This window comes from Odocoileus virginianus, chromosome 9 (assembly GCF_023699985.2).
Source record: "Odocoileus virginianus isolate 20LAN1187 ecotype Illinois chromosome 9, Ovbor_1.2, whole genome shotgun sequence".
NCBI lineage: Eukaryota > Metazoa > Chordata > Mammalia > Artiodactyla > Cervidae > Odocoileus > Odocoileus virginianus.
In genome coordinates, this window is record NC_069682.1 from 60,506,513 (window position 1) to 60,524,421 (window position 17,909).

General features: G+C 39.4%; 1 protein-coding gene and 2 non-coding genes across 8 annotated transcripts in view; 1 reads left to right on the forward strand and 2 right to left on the reverse strand.

Moving 5' to 3' along the window:
- The window catches only part of PHF20 (PHD finger protein 20), a 136,164-nt gene that overhangs the window by 46,278 nt on the left and 71,977 nt on the right, over positions 1–17,909 (forward strand). For 5 of the 6 annotated variants that reach the window (XM_020894068.2, XM_020894070.2, XM_020894074.2 and 2 more), the window contains exons 4-6: positions 360–444; positions 10,150–10,229; positions 13,146–13,530. In XM_020894068.2, the coding sequence (XP_020749727.1) occupies positions 360–444; positions 10,150–10,229; positions 13,146–13,530 (550 nt within the window). Of the gene's footprint in view, positions 1–359; positions 445–10,149; positions 10,230–13,145; positions 13,531–17,909 lie in introns of those variants that run through there. The other variant, XM_020894075.2, reaches the window with a different exon arrangement.
- LOC139036905 (U6 spliceosomal RNA) lies at positions 8,844–8,946 on the reverse strand. Its single transcript, XR_011489759.1, has one exon. It is a non-coding gene; the product is annotated as a U6 spliceosomal RNA (small nuclear RNA).
- LOC139036907 (U6 spliceosomal RNA) lies at positions 14,397–14,500 on the reverse strand. Its single transcript, XR_011489761.1, has one exon. It is a non-coding gene; the product is annotated as a U6 spliceosomal RNA (small nuclear RNA).

Genomic DNA, 17,909 nt, shown 5'->3' on the forward strand with positions numbered 1-17,909 from the left:
GGATGGCATTAGGTGGCATGAATGCTGTTTGCCTCGAGATGAAACAGCCTCTCTCCTTCCAGCTGTGTACTTGTGTTCCCTGGTGGTCCTGGGCTGTTAGATGCACTTTCAGGGACAAGATAGAATTATCATCAGTGCTGTGCCTTTTCTGTCCAGAACTCCTTAAATGGGAAAAGGCTGTGTCCAGCCCTTTTGTTTTGACTCCCAGTGTTGAACAGCAGAAACATCTTCATCCCAGTAACCATCTCCCCTACCTGCCCTTGTCAATTTCAGCCTGTCTTATGAATTTGGTTACCATGTATGTCCTATGAAATTGGATTGGTAACAGGACCTTTTTTTTGTTTTTTAATATTTTTTAGGAATTTCAAATAAATGAGCAAGTCCTTGCTTGCTGGTCTGATTGTCGTTTTTACCCAGCCAAAGTCACTGCTGTTAACAAGGATGGTAAGGCATTTGAGTTTTACTCTTAACTTAGGAGTCAGTTTATAATATTTGAATTTGATGGTGTATTTTTAGTATGTATTTATTACCTTGGAATCCTCTTTCTTTAATTACTATGTCAGGAGTTAGGAAGAAATTATAAATGGAGAGAAAGCTAGGTTAAAGAGGGGAGTTTGGTTCTTTGCCTTCTAAATTTTAGTCATTGTTTTCTGAAACAGTCATGGTTCATCTGTCCCTCTGCTGGGAAGTTTGCAGGTTCTTGCTGTCTAGGAGTTCCTAATATAATTGAAGAAATAAGTCCCTAATATTCCTTTTAGTTATTTGTTAACAGTCTAGAAGTCAAGCAGGCAACAAACATTTCTTACAGAATGTATTTTGTGGATGCCAGGTGATTGAGAGTGGTGTGTGATACCAGAATTGCTAGTTGAAGTTGGGGTACTGGGGTTTAGAGCTCTGAGTTGGGATACCTTTGCCAGAGTTCAGAACATGTGAGAAGTCAAAATGGGGGACACAACCCAAAGAGGCTCATTTTGTGAATACAGAAGCAAGGGAAGAGGAGGGTTATGAACATGGTATGTGCAGTCGGCATCCTGACACACAGAACAGACTTGGCAAGGTTCAAGTGATACCTTTTTTATGCATTTTCTACTGAGATGTTTGTGGTATGTCCATGATCTCTGCAGTGAATGTTTATGGTAAATGGACCTCTTAATACCGCTGTTAGGGGTGAAAGGCTAGATTGACTTCATTCAATGAAGTTATTCAAGTATTTATTTAGCACTCTGCTAAATGCTGGACCTTGGGGTAAACAAGAAGCTTCGTCTCAGAATGGTTTGAAATGGTCAAAAATGAACTGTGCATTTGCATATAGCAGGACTTTTAGTTCCTCTGTTGCGGTATTCACCAGTCCTGGCAGTTATTAGACTGGGTGGGGGCGGTGACAGATGTATCCCTGAAAACATAGTCCTCTTACCACAGGCCTCCAGAGCAAGGCTGTATCTTATAAGTTCTTTAAGCAGTTACTGATCCTCTCATTTATGGTTAAGTCTTTTTGGATAGCCCCTTGTTTTCCCCAAGTTACATTTTATAAGCCTGTGTTTAAAATAAAGTCTCATATTACTTTTCATATGTATTACTTTAATTTTAATAAATGGATAGTATCCAAGTGACATGTTATTAAACTGCTTCAGGTCCTTTTTGTAAAAGGCATAGTTTATTATATCAAACAGTCATTAAATAGATTATTAAATCCATGTGTTTATAGATCCATTTATATTAAAATGGTGAATGATCTCATATGGGAAAAAAAAAGCTACAAGGATATATTGTGCAGCATAGGCAATATAGCCAATATTTTATAATAACTTAAAATGGAGTATAATCTATAGGAATTGTCAATTACTAAAATTGCACACCTGAAACCAATGTAATATTGTTAAGCAACTGTACCTCAGTAAAAAAAGTCACAGTAAAAGAAAAAGTTTATTTTTTAGAATCTTATTTTTTAGATTAGTAATTTTTTCTGCTCTTATTGGATTTAAATTATATGATATGAAACACATGTTTGTTAGTGTACATAGATGTCTTTCTGAAAGTCTGTTAGGTTGATTTATGCTGATCAAGTTGGATGTTCCCCCTAGGGGAGGTGTGCCCTTTTGGGGAAATGACTGCTCCTTAGATCAAATGAAGATTGTGGATAGAAACACGGGTAATTATCGATAAAGCAGGTAGCAGAAAGGAAGCAACGTTTCTCTTTTGTTCCAGTGATGTCCCAGAGTCACATGGAGGACAGAAGTGAGAAGAGGATTGGATTAAAAGAATGGGGAAGGAAGGGCACACTGAGGAAGGAGGGATCTGGGGAGTCCTGGGAGCTGTCTTGTAGAGAGGTAGGGTGTGAGGGTCTAGGTGAAAGCATTAAAGGTTTAGGAACCTACTGTTTGCATCTAATATCTGTAGAGCCCCGGCCTTAACATCATGGATTAAAAAAGAATAAAGAACTTGTTCAAGGCACAATAAAGTAGGTGTTGAAATAGAGCAACTGGGGGAGGTATGACAGGTGCAGAATGGTGCAAATAAATCATAAGAGGAGGTGTGAGGAGGGACCCTTATTTGCAGTTGGTTTTTTTTGTGTGTCAATTTGGTCTGAAATCTTTTTTCTTTAAAACATTTTGGCTGCATCGCACAGCATGCAGGATGGGATCTTACTTTCCCCAGTCCTAACCACTAGACTGCCAGAGAAGTCCTTTTAAAGTTAATTTGCTTTGCAAGTTGTTTTTAAAAATCTTTAAAGTTTATTTTCCTGCATGAGCTAAAATGATAGGAGGGAGAGTCTTGAGGTAATGGTTGCTCCCACAGTGGTCAATTGCCACCCTAATATATTTGTTTGATAAGCTTCAGATTCTGTTTAGTAAATTTTAGTTAATTGGAGGACATTGAAAATGAGTGGATATTTGGGGGAGAACCTGTTTTTCCCAGAATTTTTGGGTCTGAAATCCTGCATTATGCCACCATCCTCTCTGGTTCTTGAGATTAACTGGAAGAGGGAGGAGAAGGGGGAGGGCAGGGGAAGAGGAAATCCTGAAAGGGAAGGCAGCCAGCTGTGTGGTGTTAGTGCTGCACTGAGGCCTGAGAGGTAAAGCGTGTGGGACTTCCTTTGTGGGAGCTCAGGTCGGTGCCTGATTTTGAGATGAAATAATGACTCTTAGGTGCTGCCTTTGGGTTAGATTTAATCCAGGGGAACTGGCAGAGTTTCTACGTCATGATTTATTCTACTATTCACTTGTGTGATTGAGAAGGACGATACTGGACTCTAATTTCACACTTTCCCTGGTGTTTTCTGTCCTGCCTCAGTTCTGTCTGTAGCAGGGGCCACCAGAGCTTAATGGTGGCAGAACCTCTGCAGACAAGGTGCTCCCTTTATTTCCTGTAAAGTTATTCTGTCTTTCTGGTGCTGCTGGGAGGAGGCTGGGAATACAGTGAAGTCACTCTCTGTAGACTCATCTTGGGAAGGCTTGGTCTGATCTTTCTGCCACTCATAACCTCCTTGGTGGTTTTGCCGAGGCCAAGCATTGACTGGGCAGTCTGGTGGGCAGGGGCTGTAGCCAGAGTGGAGAGCCCTGGCTGCTGGCATTGGGTGTCCCACATGATTGACTCACAACTAGTGAGCAACTTTTAGAGTTTCTTAAGAGAGTCGTTTAGCAATTGGAAACTTGGGAAAACAGTGCCGTGTTATTTAGCCCTTTTCACCTGGCATGAGTCTTTGGCAGTGGCAGTTAAGCATCATTCTCCGTGAAGGCAGCCACACCTGGTAGCCTTGTTAGATCCTCGGTCTGTGTTGGAGTGAAGGAAGGGATTTTGCTTCCAGGAAGTCTTTGTTTGGAAGCCTTCTCTTCTCTGGTGAGTTGACCTCAGCTCCGCCCAGCTCCCCTTTTTTAAGGAGGTGTTAGAGCCACTTGCCTGTCGGGGTTTGTGCCCTTCTGCTCTGCAAGGCAGTCTCTCTAGAGGAAACTGAAAGTAGATTCACATTTACAACAAAATGAGGAATCATTCCTTCCTGTTGATCTGTGGTTCTTTAACTTGAGTGCTCAGGCAGGGGTATCAGGTCCCTCTTCCTTAAAGTTATGGATATTCTTAAGTCCTGTGCCCCCCAGTTCAGTCTCTTTGTTTAGTGCCTAAGTCTTTATTTTACCAGGAGATTCTATGAAAATGGTCTTATTTCTTGAGTCTCTGGCTGAAACAGTTACTATTTTTTGTTTTCTTCTTGCTGTAACTGATCCTGCGTTTGAAATGTGGGACTATGAACAGCTTTGACTAGAGATAGAAAGACAATTTAGGCCCATACGTGCAGGTGCTATCTTGGTTCTTACTATCTGTGGGGGGTGAGGGGGGGTTCCCTTTTAAAGTGACTTGGTAGATGATGGTAATTAGAACCACGTATTGATCTCTTGGCTTCCCTGGTGGCTCAGCGTTAAAGAATCTACCTGCCAGTGTAGGAGACGTGGGTTCACTCCCTGGGTCAGGAAGAGCCCCTGGAGAAGGAAATGGCAACCCACTCCAGTATTCTTGCCTGGGAAATCCAATGGACAGAGGAGTCTGGCGAGCTACAGTTCATGGCATCTCTAAGAGTCGGACACAACTTAGCGGCTAAACAACAGCAACTGTTCCCTTGCTCTGTGACAGTCCCTTTGCTAAGCAGTTTCCATATCTGAGCTCATTTCCTCTTCATACAAATGTGGAAAGATTGTTGCCATCAACCCCATTCTCATTTTTCAGATGAGGAAGTCAGCTCACAGGAGAAACTGCTCGAGGTTGCAGAGCACGTATGTCAATGGTAGCACGGAAGTCTGGATGGAGGTCTGCGGGGCTCCAAGGTTCCTGAAACTGCAGTGGCCACGGCGTCAGCCTGCTTCTCAGGAGCAGGGTTTTCCTTAAACAGCAGGAGTTTCAGTCAGGGCCAGGTGCCCGATGGGGGAGTGTGTGTGTGTGTGTGTGTGTGTACATGTGTATGTGCACCTGATACGGTAGGGTGGGAATAGATGGTCTGCGCTTCCTGGAGCCCGCTGGTGTCTTGAGATCCCTGATTAGTGGAGACAGGCTCTGTCCCAGTCCCTGCGTGGTGATCATAGGCAGTTCACTCTCCTTGCTCTGAATTCATCTGAGCAGTTGTAAATGGAGGAAGGGATTGTACTAGAGGAGCAATTTGGGAAATTGTTGGCTGCAGAACCTAAGCCCATTATGTAAAATTGCTAAGAGGAGAAGGCTTAGGGAGAGGTTTGCCTGCAGACATGGACCTGTCCCATCCCCCAGCCCACCTTTGAGGCACATCTGTGGGAACCTCAAGACTTTGAGAAACCATGTTTGAAAACTCCTCTCCATGATATTATGGAATTCTATGACTCCTGAAGAATGAGCGGGATAGTAAAAGGGCCCTGAAGTCACAGTTATGGTAGATTTCAGGAGCAACGTAAATCTGTCCTTTCCAGAGTCACCTGTGTATCCCTCTTTCCTTGGTCCTGGGGAAGATGAGCTTGCTACCGGTCTCAAGTTTTGTTCTTACATCCCTTCTGCTGTTACTAACTTCTATAAGGTTGTCTGATATGCTGGGTTCTTAACCCACAGAGAGCAAGGCCAGGAAGCTTGGTTTCATCTGGTAAGACTGGAACTTCTTAAGGGAGCCTGAGGCAGGTCGCCTTTGTGTCACTAATGTTCTCGTTTTGAATCCTGTCATTTACATGTGTTTTGTTAATGTTGTTTGTGGCCGTGGGAGAGATCCTTGCCTGCCACCCTTTGGAGGATTCCTTGGGAAGACGTTCTTTTATTTATTTATTTATTTATTAATTTTTGGTTTTTTTGGGGAAGATGTTCTTTTAGTTATGCACGAAACCGTTAAAGTCGACTTAGAGCCTCTCTCCAGGTCTAGGCCACTGTTTTTTGCGGGCTGTGTTTCCTCCGAGTTATTGAAGCCCAAGTTAGCTGTGTGTATGATCAAGGGAGAAAGTTTCAAGATGATCCCTTGTAGTTCTTTGAAAGTAAAAAGGGTCAGGGCTGGGGTATTGTTATCTAACAGCAGTGGTTCCCTAGGCTCTTTGGCCATAGTTTGGGTCATTTCAGAGGGGCCACTGGTACTCTGGGTCTGTGGTTTGGAGTTGAGGCTGAGGGACTTGGGGAATAGGTATGTCGGGTTGGGAGAGAAGTCAGCAGACAGGCTTGGGTTCTGCCTCTAGCTCTGTTGTTCCTCTGAGGCCTCCATCTGAGCCTGCCGTCAGGAGTAAGCTTCAAAATTGACCTCAAGTAGCTGAAAATTTTGGACTTTTGCGTTTAACTTGTAAGCACTGTTTTTAAGTTGTCCTGTCGATTTGAAATGTCTATAGAAATGGAGAGTTTCCATTTTGATGTAACTGATGCTGAGCTTTGTTGATTAAGATCATTGAAAGTATAGTCTTGGATGGCCTGTTGGCATGCTTGATATTTAAGATTTCTAAAGAATTGGGTTTTTTTTAAGGTCATCACCCCCAAACTGCAATCCTTAGACTGACCAGGGCTTTGCTTTGAAAAGGGTCTGTTTAGGGTCCCACAGCATTGCTTCTTTGTTTGCCAATGCCCTCACAATAGAGGCAGGAAGACAGGAACCCAGCCTTTGTTGTTAAGTACTCATCAGTAATTGCTGATAGCCTGTCATCTCATTGCTTGCTTTAACCAACCAACTATATATCCTTGTATCTATCTTGTTTGCTAGCCACTTTTATGTGTTGACAATACTTGTGACAAATAATCACTTAAAAAAATTTTTTTTTTCCATTTATTTTTATTAGTTGGAGGCTAATTACTTTACAATATTGTAGTGGTTTTTGCCTTACACTGACATGAATCAGCCATGGATTTACATGTGTTCCCCATCCTGATCCCCCCTCCCGCCTCCCTCCCCATCCCATCCGTCTGGGTCTTCCCAGTGCACCAGCCCTGGGCACTTGTCTCATGCATCCAACCAGGGCTGGTGGTTTCGTCTTTGATAGTATACTTGTTTCAGTGCTATTCTCTCTGAACATCCCACCCTCGCCTTCTCCCACAGAGCCCCAAAGTCTGTACTGTACATCTATGTCTCTTTTTCTGTTTTGCATATTGGGTTATCGTTACCATCTTTTTAAAATTCCATATATATGCATTAGTATACTGTATTGGTCTTTATCTTTCTGGCTTACTTCACTCTGTATAATGGGCTCCAGTTTCATCCATCTCATTAGAACTGATTCAAATGAATTCTTTTTAATGGCTGAGTAATATTCCATTGTGTGTATGTGCCATAGCTTCCTTATCCATTCGTCAAATAATCACTTTTGTAACTGCCAGGAGTAAAATCAGTAGGTAATTACTAATTGTTTACGACAGTAGTTCTCAGACTTCAGTGTGCACCAGAATCACCCGAAGTCCTTATTAAAACACACATTTTTGTTTCACGCTCCCAAAGTTATTATTCAGTATATCAAGGGTAGGGCTGCTAACTTGCATTTCTGATAGGTTCATGGGGTTGTTGATGCTACAGGTCCCGGGAACCACACTTTGAGAAACACTGGAGTACAGTGAGCCAGGCGCTGTGTGAGAAACTGGTGTTAGATGTGGCCTCTATCCTTGGAGAGCCTGCCTTTGATTTGGCATCTGCCTTCTGTGTGAAGGCACCTAAGTGTGAGGCTCTGCAGACCAGGATCCAAATGAGTGAGAAGTTACAGAGAGAGAAATCTCCAGGACCAGGGAAGTCAGGAAGGTTTTACAGGAATGTTGTAGTCTTTTGAGCTGAGCACTTAAGGATGAGTGGCACATTCCAGGCCGGAAAACACTTTGATAAAGATGTGAAGGTGGAAATGTCCCGAGACAGTTTCAGTGGGTGGCAAGTAGCTAGTCACTTTGAGTTGTCGGGTATTGTATGCTAGTAATTTGAAATAAGGTTTGGAAAATAATTGGGCTCATTGCATTGACCCACTGAAGAGGAAGGGTTTCAGTATAGGTGGTAGCCATTCACAGGGCCCTGTTTAGGAATGGAGGAGAAGGGTAGGTGAGGGGAGGAGAGTGTATAAGATGGAGGCAGCCAGCCAGGTGACCTTAACTTCACTGTTGGCATTATTCTGCTCCCAACCCTTGAGATTTATTTTTTCCTTCCATATTGAGTCGTAAATTAGTTCTGAAAACTAACCATGTTTACCAGTGGTAAACCATTACATGATTACCAGTGGTTCATTGATAATCTTGACAAGATTAACTGTGATTTTTTTTTTTTTAAATTAACTTCCTGGAACCAGCAAAAGAGAGACATGGGTGGGTTCTAAAATGCAAAAGTTTGAGAATGTTGGTTTGGGTGGAACTAATGAGAACTTTTGTAGCTGAATGCCTTATTTGGACAGGATTATTTGGATGACCAGTTTCAATTTTTTAGCAGAGTGATTTTTGTTAGATTAAAAAAAAAAAGGAATAAAACTAACTGTAGCAGGCACCATTTAGTGCTTTGGCCTAGTCTCTGTTTTTAAACATAGTAACATGCAGGTAGTTCATATGGATTTTGAGATTATTATGACCTCTAAAAGCGTATCTTTAGCAGGTGGTCCTATTTCTTTTGAAGTTTAAAGGATATTACTATTTCTCAGCTCAGAAAATAAAGATCAAATAATAAGCAATAATTCACCAAGCAATAAACCTGCATTTTCCTTACATCTCTTTTTTAAAAAAATGAAAATATTGTTGATATAAAGTATTATATTGTTACAAGTGTACAATACAGTGATTCTCATTCTTTTTTTTTAGTTTTTTTTTTTTTCATTTATTTTTATTAGTTGGAGGCTAATTACTTTACAATATTGTAGTGGTTTTTGCCATACATTGACATGAATTAGCCTTGGATTTACATGTGTTCCCCCCAAAATATGGAACGCTTCACGAATTTGTGTGTCATCCTTGCACAGGGGCCATGCTAAGCTTCTCTGTATTGTTCCAATTTTAGTATATGTGCTGCCTAAGCAAGGACTGATTCACAATTCTTTTTTGTGTGTGTATTTTTGTGTTGATTCACAATTCTTGAAGGTTATACTCCACTTATAATTGTTATGAAGTATTGGCTATATTCCCTGTGTTGTATAGTATATCCTTGTACGTTATCTATAATAATTTGTACTTCTTAATCCTCTACCCCTATCTTGCCCCTCCCTGTTTCCCTCTCCTCACTGGTAACCACTAGTTTGTTCTCTGTGTCTATGAATCTGTTTCTTTTTTTGTTATATTCACTAACTTGTGTTTTTTAGATTCTGCTTATAAGTGAGATTGTATAATATTCATCTTTGTCTGTCTGATTTATTTCACTTAGCACAATATCCTCCTTCAGGTCCATCCATGTCTCTGTAATTGGCAAAGTTTCTTTTTTTTTTTCTTAATAGCTGAGTAGTGTTCCAGTGTGTGTGTGGGTGTGTGTCCAGATATACATATATCCATCCATCATCTCTATCCATTCATCTGTTGATGACACTTAGGTTGCTTCCATATCTTGGCAATTGTAAATAATGCTGCTGTAAACATTTGGGTGCGTGTATCTTATTGTTTTTGTTTTTGTTTAGGATGTATATCAAAGAGTAGAATTGCTGGATTGTATGGTAGTTCTATTTTTAGTTTTTTGAGAAACCTCCATACTGTTTTCCACAGTGGCTGCACCAATTTACATTCCCACTAAGAATATAATACAGTATATCTTTCCATCTGTGTCATCTTCAGTTTCTTACCTCAGTGTCTTATAGTTTTTCAAGTACAGGTCCCCAGCTCTTTAAGTAGGTTTATTCCTAGGACTCATTGAAGCAATGATAAATGGGATTTTCCCCTTAATTTCTCTTTCTGGTAGTTCATTGTTGGTGTTTCTTTACATTCTTAATTGTTTTACTGCTATTTGCTTTTGGTCTAAATTCAGTGCAAGTTTTAAAAATTTTAGTGTAACACCATGAAAATGAATTTTTTTGATGGATTTTGATCTGTGTAGGTAAACAAATCTATAATGATAAAGAGAAAAAAGGCAAACGTACTACTATCTTGGACATAAGAAAGACCAATTGTGATTCGTAAACAATTTTTTAATTCCTGTAGGTTTATTATTGTGGTTGCCGCTCCTTTGTGTTTATGCTTTGAAAAGTTTTGTTGCTTTCATAAAACTACAAGTTAAAATCATATCTTTTTTAATTTTAGGTACTTACACTGTGAAATTTTATGATGGAGTAGTTCAGACTGTCAAGCATATTCATGTCAAAGCTTTTTCCAAAGATCAGGTGAGAAATGTGGTTTTATGCTTTTGTGGTATGCATAATGCTAATATTATAGTTTTGTTTCTCAAAGATGCTACATTTGTTTATGATGGCAAACACTTTCCTTCATCTGACATGATTTCTCCAAAAAGCAATATACAAGTTTTCAGATATTGTGAATGTTTCTCTCTCTTTGCCTTTTTCTTTTCATGCAGTCTTCTTTTCTAAAGTGCCAATACTTAAGTACCATTACCTGTTAGGTCTTTTTTTCAAAATGCCTGGAGATTATTATTTTCTCTGTCTCCCTGTGCCCTGCCCCCAGAGCTCTTTCCTCTCTTGGGGAACTTGCTGAGTGCTTGAGGAGATCTAGAGATGTTTTCTCCTCCTCATCTGACTTTGCCTTTTAGCTCAGGACCATGGCTTGGTGGTGACGTAGATTTGGCAATCACTTGTGCTAGATGTGCCTGAGTTGAAGAGTTTGTTTTCTGTTGTGCTTTTCACCATCCACATCTGAGCACAGGTCCTGAGTTTTGACATTGTAAAGTGTTGCCTACTTTCTTCACGATTTTTTCCCCTTTTAGTTTATTTTGCATTTGTGTCTTAATGAAATAGCTGAGGGGAAAGATTCTGATCGTTACTATTATTTATCTCTGTGGGTGGTTGATGTGGCAGTATTTGGTAATGTCGGAACCTGTTGTTTTATGATCAAAGGCTTTTACTTTAATAAATTCTTCTATACGTATTTAGCATTTTCAAAGCATCATGATACATGATATTGTTAAAGATAGCCTCAAAAGTGTTTTTTGCCTTTTGCTGGTTTTCCTCTTCAGAAAATTGATAAAATTATAAAGCTTTAGCCCTGAAGATGTTTTCTCTTTGATCATTTGCTTTTCGGGCATCTCAGGAGCTACACAGCACTCTATAAATTATTTTGGCCTTAAATTTGGCAGTTTTTGTGTTAAGTTTGTGGAATGAGTTCATTTAGACAGAGGACTGTTTTTTTTTTTTTTTTAGAGGACTGTTTTAAGAACATGTCAAAAGCTGTAAGATTGTGTCTAGAATCTCCCCAAGTGGAAGGACAGGGCTCCAAATAACATTCAGCTGCTGTCTCTGGTTGATAGTACTCATAGGGCCTTGACTTGGAGATGGGCACCTCACCCTGTGTGGACTGTGGGTCTTCAGTTCTCAATTCCCAGTTGCCTCTGAGTGTCTCTTGTCATCTCAGACCTGGCAGGTGGTCAAGCACAGGCCCATGACTCCTGTTTGTTTTCCTTTCCCAAGAGGACATACTGTTTTGGAAATGACTTCTCAGTGAGGCCGCTTACAAAGCAAAACTTCTTAAAAAATATTTATCAACTTTTAAAGCTTTTTTTTCATATAGTAATGGCTTCTTTTTTTTTTAAATAGGCATTTACTGCCCTAAATGGTTTGATAATCTATATTTCAGGGACATTTATCTTTTTTTGTACTTATAAAAATATATTTGTTTGCTGTAGAAAATTTAGAACACAGAAAAACACATTGAAAGTAAAAGTTGTTTAGTTCTGTCATCTAGATACAGTTGCTCGTAACATTTTGATGTATAGCCTTCTGTATTTTTTAAAAAGATATTTATGTATATACATATTTCTTTTCCCAATTTGAGTCTTACGTTACTGTTCTATAACTTGCTCTTTTAACAAAATAATGTTTTCCTAAGTTCCTAAGTCCTATATGGGAATATAGCTTTTAATGGCTATTTAGTGTTTATAATATGTATATAACCAACTTTGTGTAACCAGTTTCCTAGTGGTCATTTAAAGATATTTGTAAGTCTGAGTACACAAGTCTAATTATTTTATTAGAAAATTTCATTTCTAGGAATTCATTGTAGTTTAAAAGTAGAATTGTAAGTCTTTTGACCCAAATTGCCAACCTCCCTTCGTTGTGGTTGTGATTTATATTTCTGCCAGCAGTTACTAAGGAGGGCTTGTTCTCAAACCTGGCTGCTTTTAGACAATTTAGAGGACTTGAAAAATAAAATTTCCTCCTAGGCTCTAACCACAAGGATTCTCCTTATTTATTATTTTTCCCCTTGGGACAAATTAAACTTTTACTCACTGCATATTTAGATACTCCTTCTTGCTCCTGGCGAAGCTCTGTGTGCCTAGTTTGTGCTTGGTGCTAGGGGTCCCTTATGAGCTTGATGTGGTGGCCTCTGCTCTTCTCGAGGTCTTGGAAGGAAGATACATACACAAATAAACTTAATTGTCGTTTTGGAGACCCCAGAGCTTTCAGAGCTGGCTTTATTATGAGACAGTAGACAGTGTACTGGGAAACGAGATTTTAAAAGAAAGTAATTTAGGAGGAAAGTAACCAAGAAGTAGTACTTCTTCCTGATGCACAAAAACTCAGTAGCTCAGGAACATAGTAGGACTGAGCACAGCCTTACCCAGTAGAGGAAGCAAAGACAATATGTTACTGAGTTGGATGATCTTTACAGCTTTCCTGTTCAGCCACCAGTTACCGGTTTATTGGGTTCTTCTCTCCATAGGATGTCAGCTTCTGAAAGACCCTGGGCCAGTGTAGTCACGCTTGGGATAACAGACAGGGCATGAAGGCATTTTCTTAGAACATCACAATCAAAAAGATTGCTTCCCAGAAGAGGTCCCTGGGTAGTTGTCTGTCCCTTTAACTACTTTCCAGTGACTTGTTAATCATAAGGGAGATAGCATTGTCTCAGAAGGAATTCAACATGACTCTGTTATTTTCTTTAAACTTAGGACTGGTTCTCAAACCTCAGCATATGGATGGATATTTTCAGTGGTGCTTTCCATTATGTGACCTGAAATATATCCTCTTTTAATTTCTTTTATCTTCATAAGTTTACAAAAAACCACCTGATTTTTTTATTTGCAAGTAATCACAAAGTGTGTTTCATCGCTATTTTGCTCATTTTAGAATATTGTGGGTAATACTAGGCCTAAAGAAACAGAACACAAAAGTCTTCTATCATCTGATAAACGGGAAAAGTTTAAAGAACAGAGAAAACCCACAGCCATTGTGAAGAAAGACAAAGAGGACAAAGCCTTAAAGACAGAAAAGCGAGCCAAGCAGTCTGATAAAGAAGGAAAGTTAATCTGTGCTGAAAAGGGGAAAACGTCCGAGAAGAGCCTTCCCAAGAACGAGAAGGAAGATAAGGAGAACATTTCAGAAAATGACAGAGAGTATTCTGGAGATGCTCAAGTGGATAAGAAACCTGAAAATGACATTGTGAAGAGTCCACAGGAAAACTTGAGGGAGCCAAAAAGAAAGCGAGGCCGACCCCCTTCCATTGCTCCTACTGGTGAGTTTCCCAGGTGTGCACTGCGAGAGTGTTCTTTTTGTGGCTCTTTGGTTCTTTATAACTTTGTTATTCAACCCTTTGTTTTTGTGACTGACCTTGAGTCATCCTGTCACCTGAAAACAAGTCATGTCCGTGGAGCTGAATTTTATGGGAGGCATATATCCAGAGGAACATAAATTTGGGAAACATATTCTTGGCTGGGCTCCTGAGGTGAAAGATAGCTCTTCACTAGATGCTTCAGCTTATAGGATAAAACCTAGTAAGCTAAGGCCTTTTGTTTGTGCCAATTCAAATGATTCACTTCCAAGTAAGCTTACCTAGAACCTGGAATCTGGAAATAGTGTTTTCATGAGCGACATGAAAGGGGAAAAAAGAGAGGTAAGTAGGTGTGGGCATCTCTGGAGGAGGTGGGAACAAAGAATGCTGGACCTGGGAAGGGAGGGTTACCTTTGAAATTGAGCTCTCTGCAGAGTGATTATGGATTGGTAATTTTCAGTCTAAATGAAAAGCTGAAATGGCTAATTGGTAGAGTCAAGGTTAGAGGATTTAGGGAAGAGTACACAATTATTTTAAAAAGTTGAAATTTGGAATTCTTCTAGAATAGCCAAGAAAGAAACAAGCCCTGAATTTCTTCCTAAACCAAACATTTCCTTCGCTGGATTGAGTGGTGTGAAAAGCTCCTAGGATCTCTGTACTGAACACTGTCTATGATTATGTGGCAGAGGCCTTCAGATATTCTTGGTTACGTGTACTTTACATAAAAGCTGTGAATTCCTACCATTTTATTTTTTTTAATTTTTTTTATTTTTTTATTTTTTATTTTTTTTCCATTTATTTTTATTAGTTGGAGCCTAATTACTTTACAAAAAAATATGGACTGCTTCACAGATTTGCGTGTCATCCTTGCGCAGGGGGCATGCTAATCTCTGTATTGTTCCAATTTTAGTATATGTGCTGTCGAAGCGAGCACTCCTTACCATTTTAAAGTGATATCTGTTTTTTTTCTTACAAGACTAAATAGCTGCCAAAGGTAAATGAAAAATATAAACTATGACATAAAATATATTTTCATCAAAACTGTGGAACTACAGTATGTATGGCTGAATCCCTTCTCTGTTCACTTCAGACTATCACAGCGTTGTTAATCAGCTGTTTATTGTTGTTGTTTAGTCACTACTTTGTGTCCGACTCTTTGTGACCCCATGGATTGTAGCCCCAGGCTCCTCTGTGGGATTCCCTAGGCATGAATACTGGTGTGGGTTGCCATTTCCTCCTCCAGGGAATCTTCCCCGACTCAGGAATTGAACCTGTGTCTTCTACATTGCAGGTGATTTCTTTACCACTGAGCCACCTGGGAAAGCCCTAATTGATTGTACCACAATACAAAATAAAAAGTTAAAAAAATAAAAAAACAAAAACCCAAAACAAAATATAAAAAACTGTGGAACTATAGCATCAACCCATTTGTTGTCCCTTTAATGATGCACAATGCAAAGCCAGTCTTATCTGTCAATCCAGACAGCAACATCATATGTAATTTTTGTGGAAAAACCCTTATTTACTTCAAATAAATGTATTAGTGGTCATTCCCAGTAGGCAGCCTTCTTATATCTTAGTCCTAATTTTTAAGGTATGAAAATGGATGATGGTTTGATTTCTTCCCAGTTGAAATAAGGCACTTCCCCTTTTAGTGGTGTTTTTGAGCTCAGCATTGTGCCTATGCCTAACTGGGGCCTAGACTTGTGCTGTCTAGTATGGTAGCTGCTAGCCACTCGTGGTTATTGAGCACTTGAAATGTGGCTATTCTGAATTGGGATGTGCCATAACGCTGAAACACACACTGGAGGGAATTCCCTGGCTGCCCAGTGGTTAGGACTTCGTGCTTTCACTGCTCAGAGTCTGGGTTCAATCCCTTGTCTGGAGACTAAGATCCCACAAGCCACATGACATTGGCAAATAGACAAGAAACAAAGCAAAGCCCACAAAACACACTCTGGATTTCAAATAGTACTAAACAACAGCAACAAAAAAAAAACCCACCCACGAATGTAGAATATCTCAATAGTTTAAAAATATTGATTACATATTGAAATAATATTTTTAGGTGTATTGGGTTAAATAAAATATGAATTAAATATTCATATTTATGTATATAAATGTTACTTTTTATATTTACAGAATATTTTATATAAATATAAATTAAAAATCTATATTCAATATGTCATCTATTTAATATAAACATGTAGCTATTTTATATATTTAACATAAATATAAAATATAAATTAATGTTATTTTCACTTTTTTAACTTTTCCGAGTGACAGCTGAAAATTTAAAATTATCTATGTGGCTTCCATTTGTGGCTCTCATAGTTCTATTGGACAGCAGTGGTCTAAATTCACTGGCTTTCTCAGTAGGATTCCAAGGGAGAATTAAGCTCTAATGCCCAAGGCATCTGGGACCTATGACGAATTGACTTCTGCCAATTGGTGGTGGTACTAGTTATAAACCACTCTTGAGAGAATTAAGAAAATAACCTTTGTTCTGTTTTCAAATGAGGAACCCCTGTTGAGAAGGTCTAGACATTTTAAACCTCTGGGCAGTGTACCGTGTTACGATGTGGGATGTAAATAAGCAGGCCTTTTTGTGTAAGTGGGAGAAGGGCACTTATTCAAGGAAAGGTAGACAGTGTGAACAGGCTGAAATCTGATGTGTCCTCACCATAGTTTAGGGAAGAGAGTGAGTATGTGGGACTTGAGCATTCTGAAACAGATTCCCCTTTGGTTACTCTTACAGTGGGTTGTACTCTCTGGAAAGTGTGGACTGGGATTCTTGCATTCCAGTCTGCAGACTGCTTCTCTGAAACCACCTTATTTCACTCAGATTAAAAATGGGGCATTCAGTTTATTGCTTGTATTAAGTGTAGGATGTTACACAAGGTAGGATCAAATTTAGTAGAGAACTGGGGTTTTCCAAGCTTACTGTTAACACTTGCCTGAGCTGTTCCTCTCGTTAGAATCTCTGGAGCAGGATCTGGGAATACTAATTATTAACAACCTTCCCAGATGATTCTTACTGTAAAAAGAATTTGTTGTTGGGAAACATTGAATTTTTGTGTGGTTAGCCCCAGTTTGTATATGGTATCAATGTGAAGGTTTGCCAGTATTTCATATACTTCAAATCCCCTTTAAAAATTGCTTGAAATAAGTTCATTGACATGGTGGAGGCTTGAGCTCGCTAGATTATACAGACCTTACTGGAACCAGATCTGAGCTATTTAGGGAGGATTGTTTGTATTTAATGTGGAATGTATGTGATCTCTAAGTTCCCACCCTTGGAAGAAAGTACTTTTGGCACATTGAGAAGCTTGGACACACAAAGAACCAAAGAGATCTGCATTCTCATCAGGTTTGCCTTCCTCAAAGCTCAACCCTCTGTCCTTTGTACATTTGACATGGCAGATCTGAAGCTTCTGGTCTTAGATGAGTCTTCTCTCTCCCCCTCTTTCTTCCCCTCCCATTTCTTTCCCTCTTCCTCCCTCTGTTCTTTCCCCTGGCTGCTGCTTTCTCTTATTTCAACCTTCATCAGACCCCCTAGCCCTACCTTTCCCTCAAGCTTCCCAATGTTTTTCTTTTGTTTTTTTTTTTCTTCTGCCTGCCTTTTGGATTCTTATTTTTCCTGATGGGAGAGAACTTCTTAAGTGTTAACGTTTAAAAAATACAAAGTGAGTACTATCTAAGGGTTTAGCTTCTGCACTGCTAAAATTATGTCAGTGCTGGATTTGCTAGTGTTAAACAGCCTTGTCTGGAATACTGGCTCTCAAATAGCATGGTCTCCTGAGATTTTTCTGGAATTGTTTTTAAGTGGTTGTAAATGTTGACATTCTCTTTGGTCCATCAAAACTAGGACCAATGCCAAGCTAACCAGTTCAGCAAGTAGAGGTTGAAAATAATTATCAAGCTTTAGTCCCGGGGTACAACATTTTAAGAATTAGCCTGCATGGTGGATTTCCTGAGTATTGGATAAGCCAAATTTTGATGAGAAGATTTGATGGTTATAAAAATGATTTTACTGTTGCATTTGTACCCTCATATTTTAAAGGAGTCATATTAGGATATTTAAGGAGTGGGTTTCAGGAGATCATTATATGACTAGAGCTGGGTCATAGGAAAGATTACAAAGATTCAGAAGTCAGTCTGCAGGGTGTCAGCATTTCCTATAAGGAAGTAATCTCTCACCCATTTCACTTTTTACTCCTTTTAACTTAAGTAAGAATGCCCTTTGAGGGTTTATTTATCATGCAACGATTTGTGTGGAGTGTATATATATGTGTATACATATACACACATATATGTTTTATTTGTATACAGCATGAGAATTG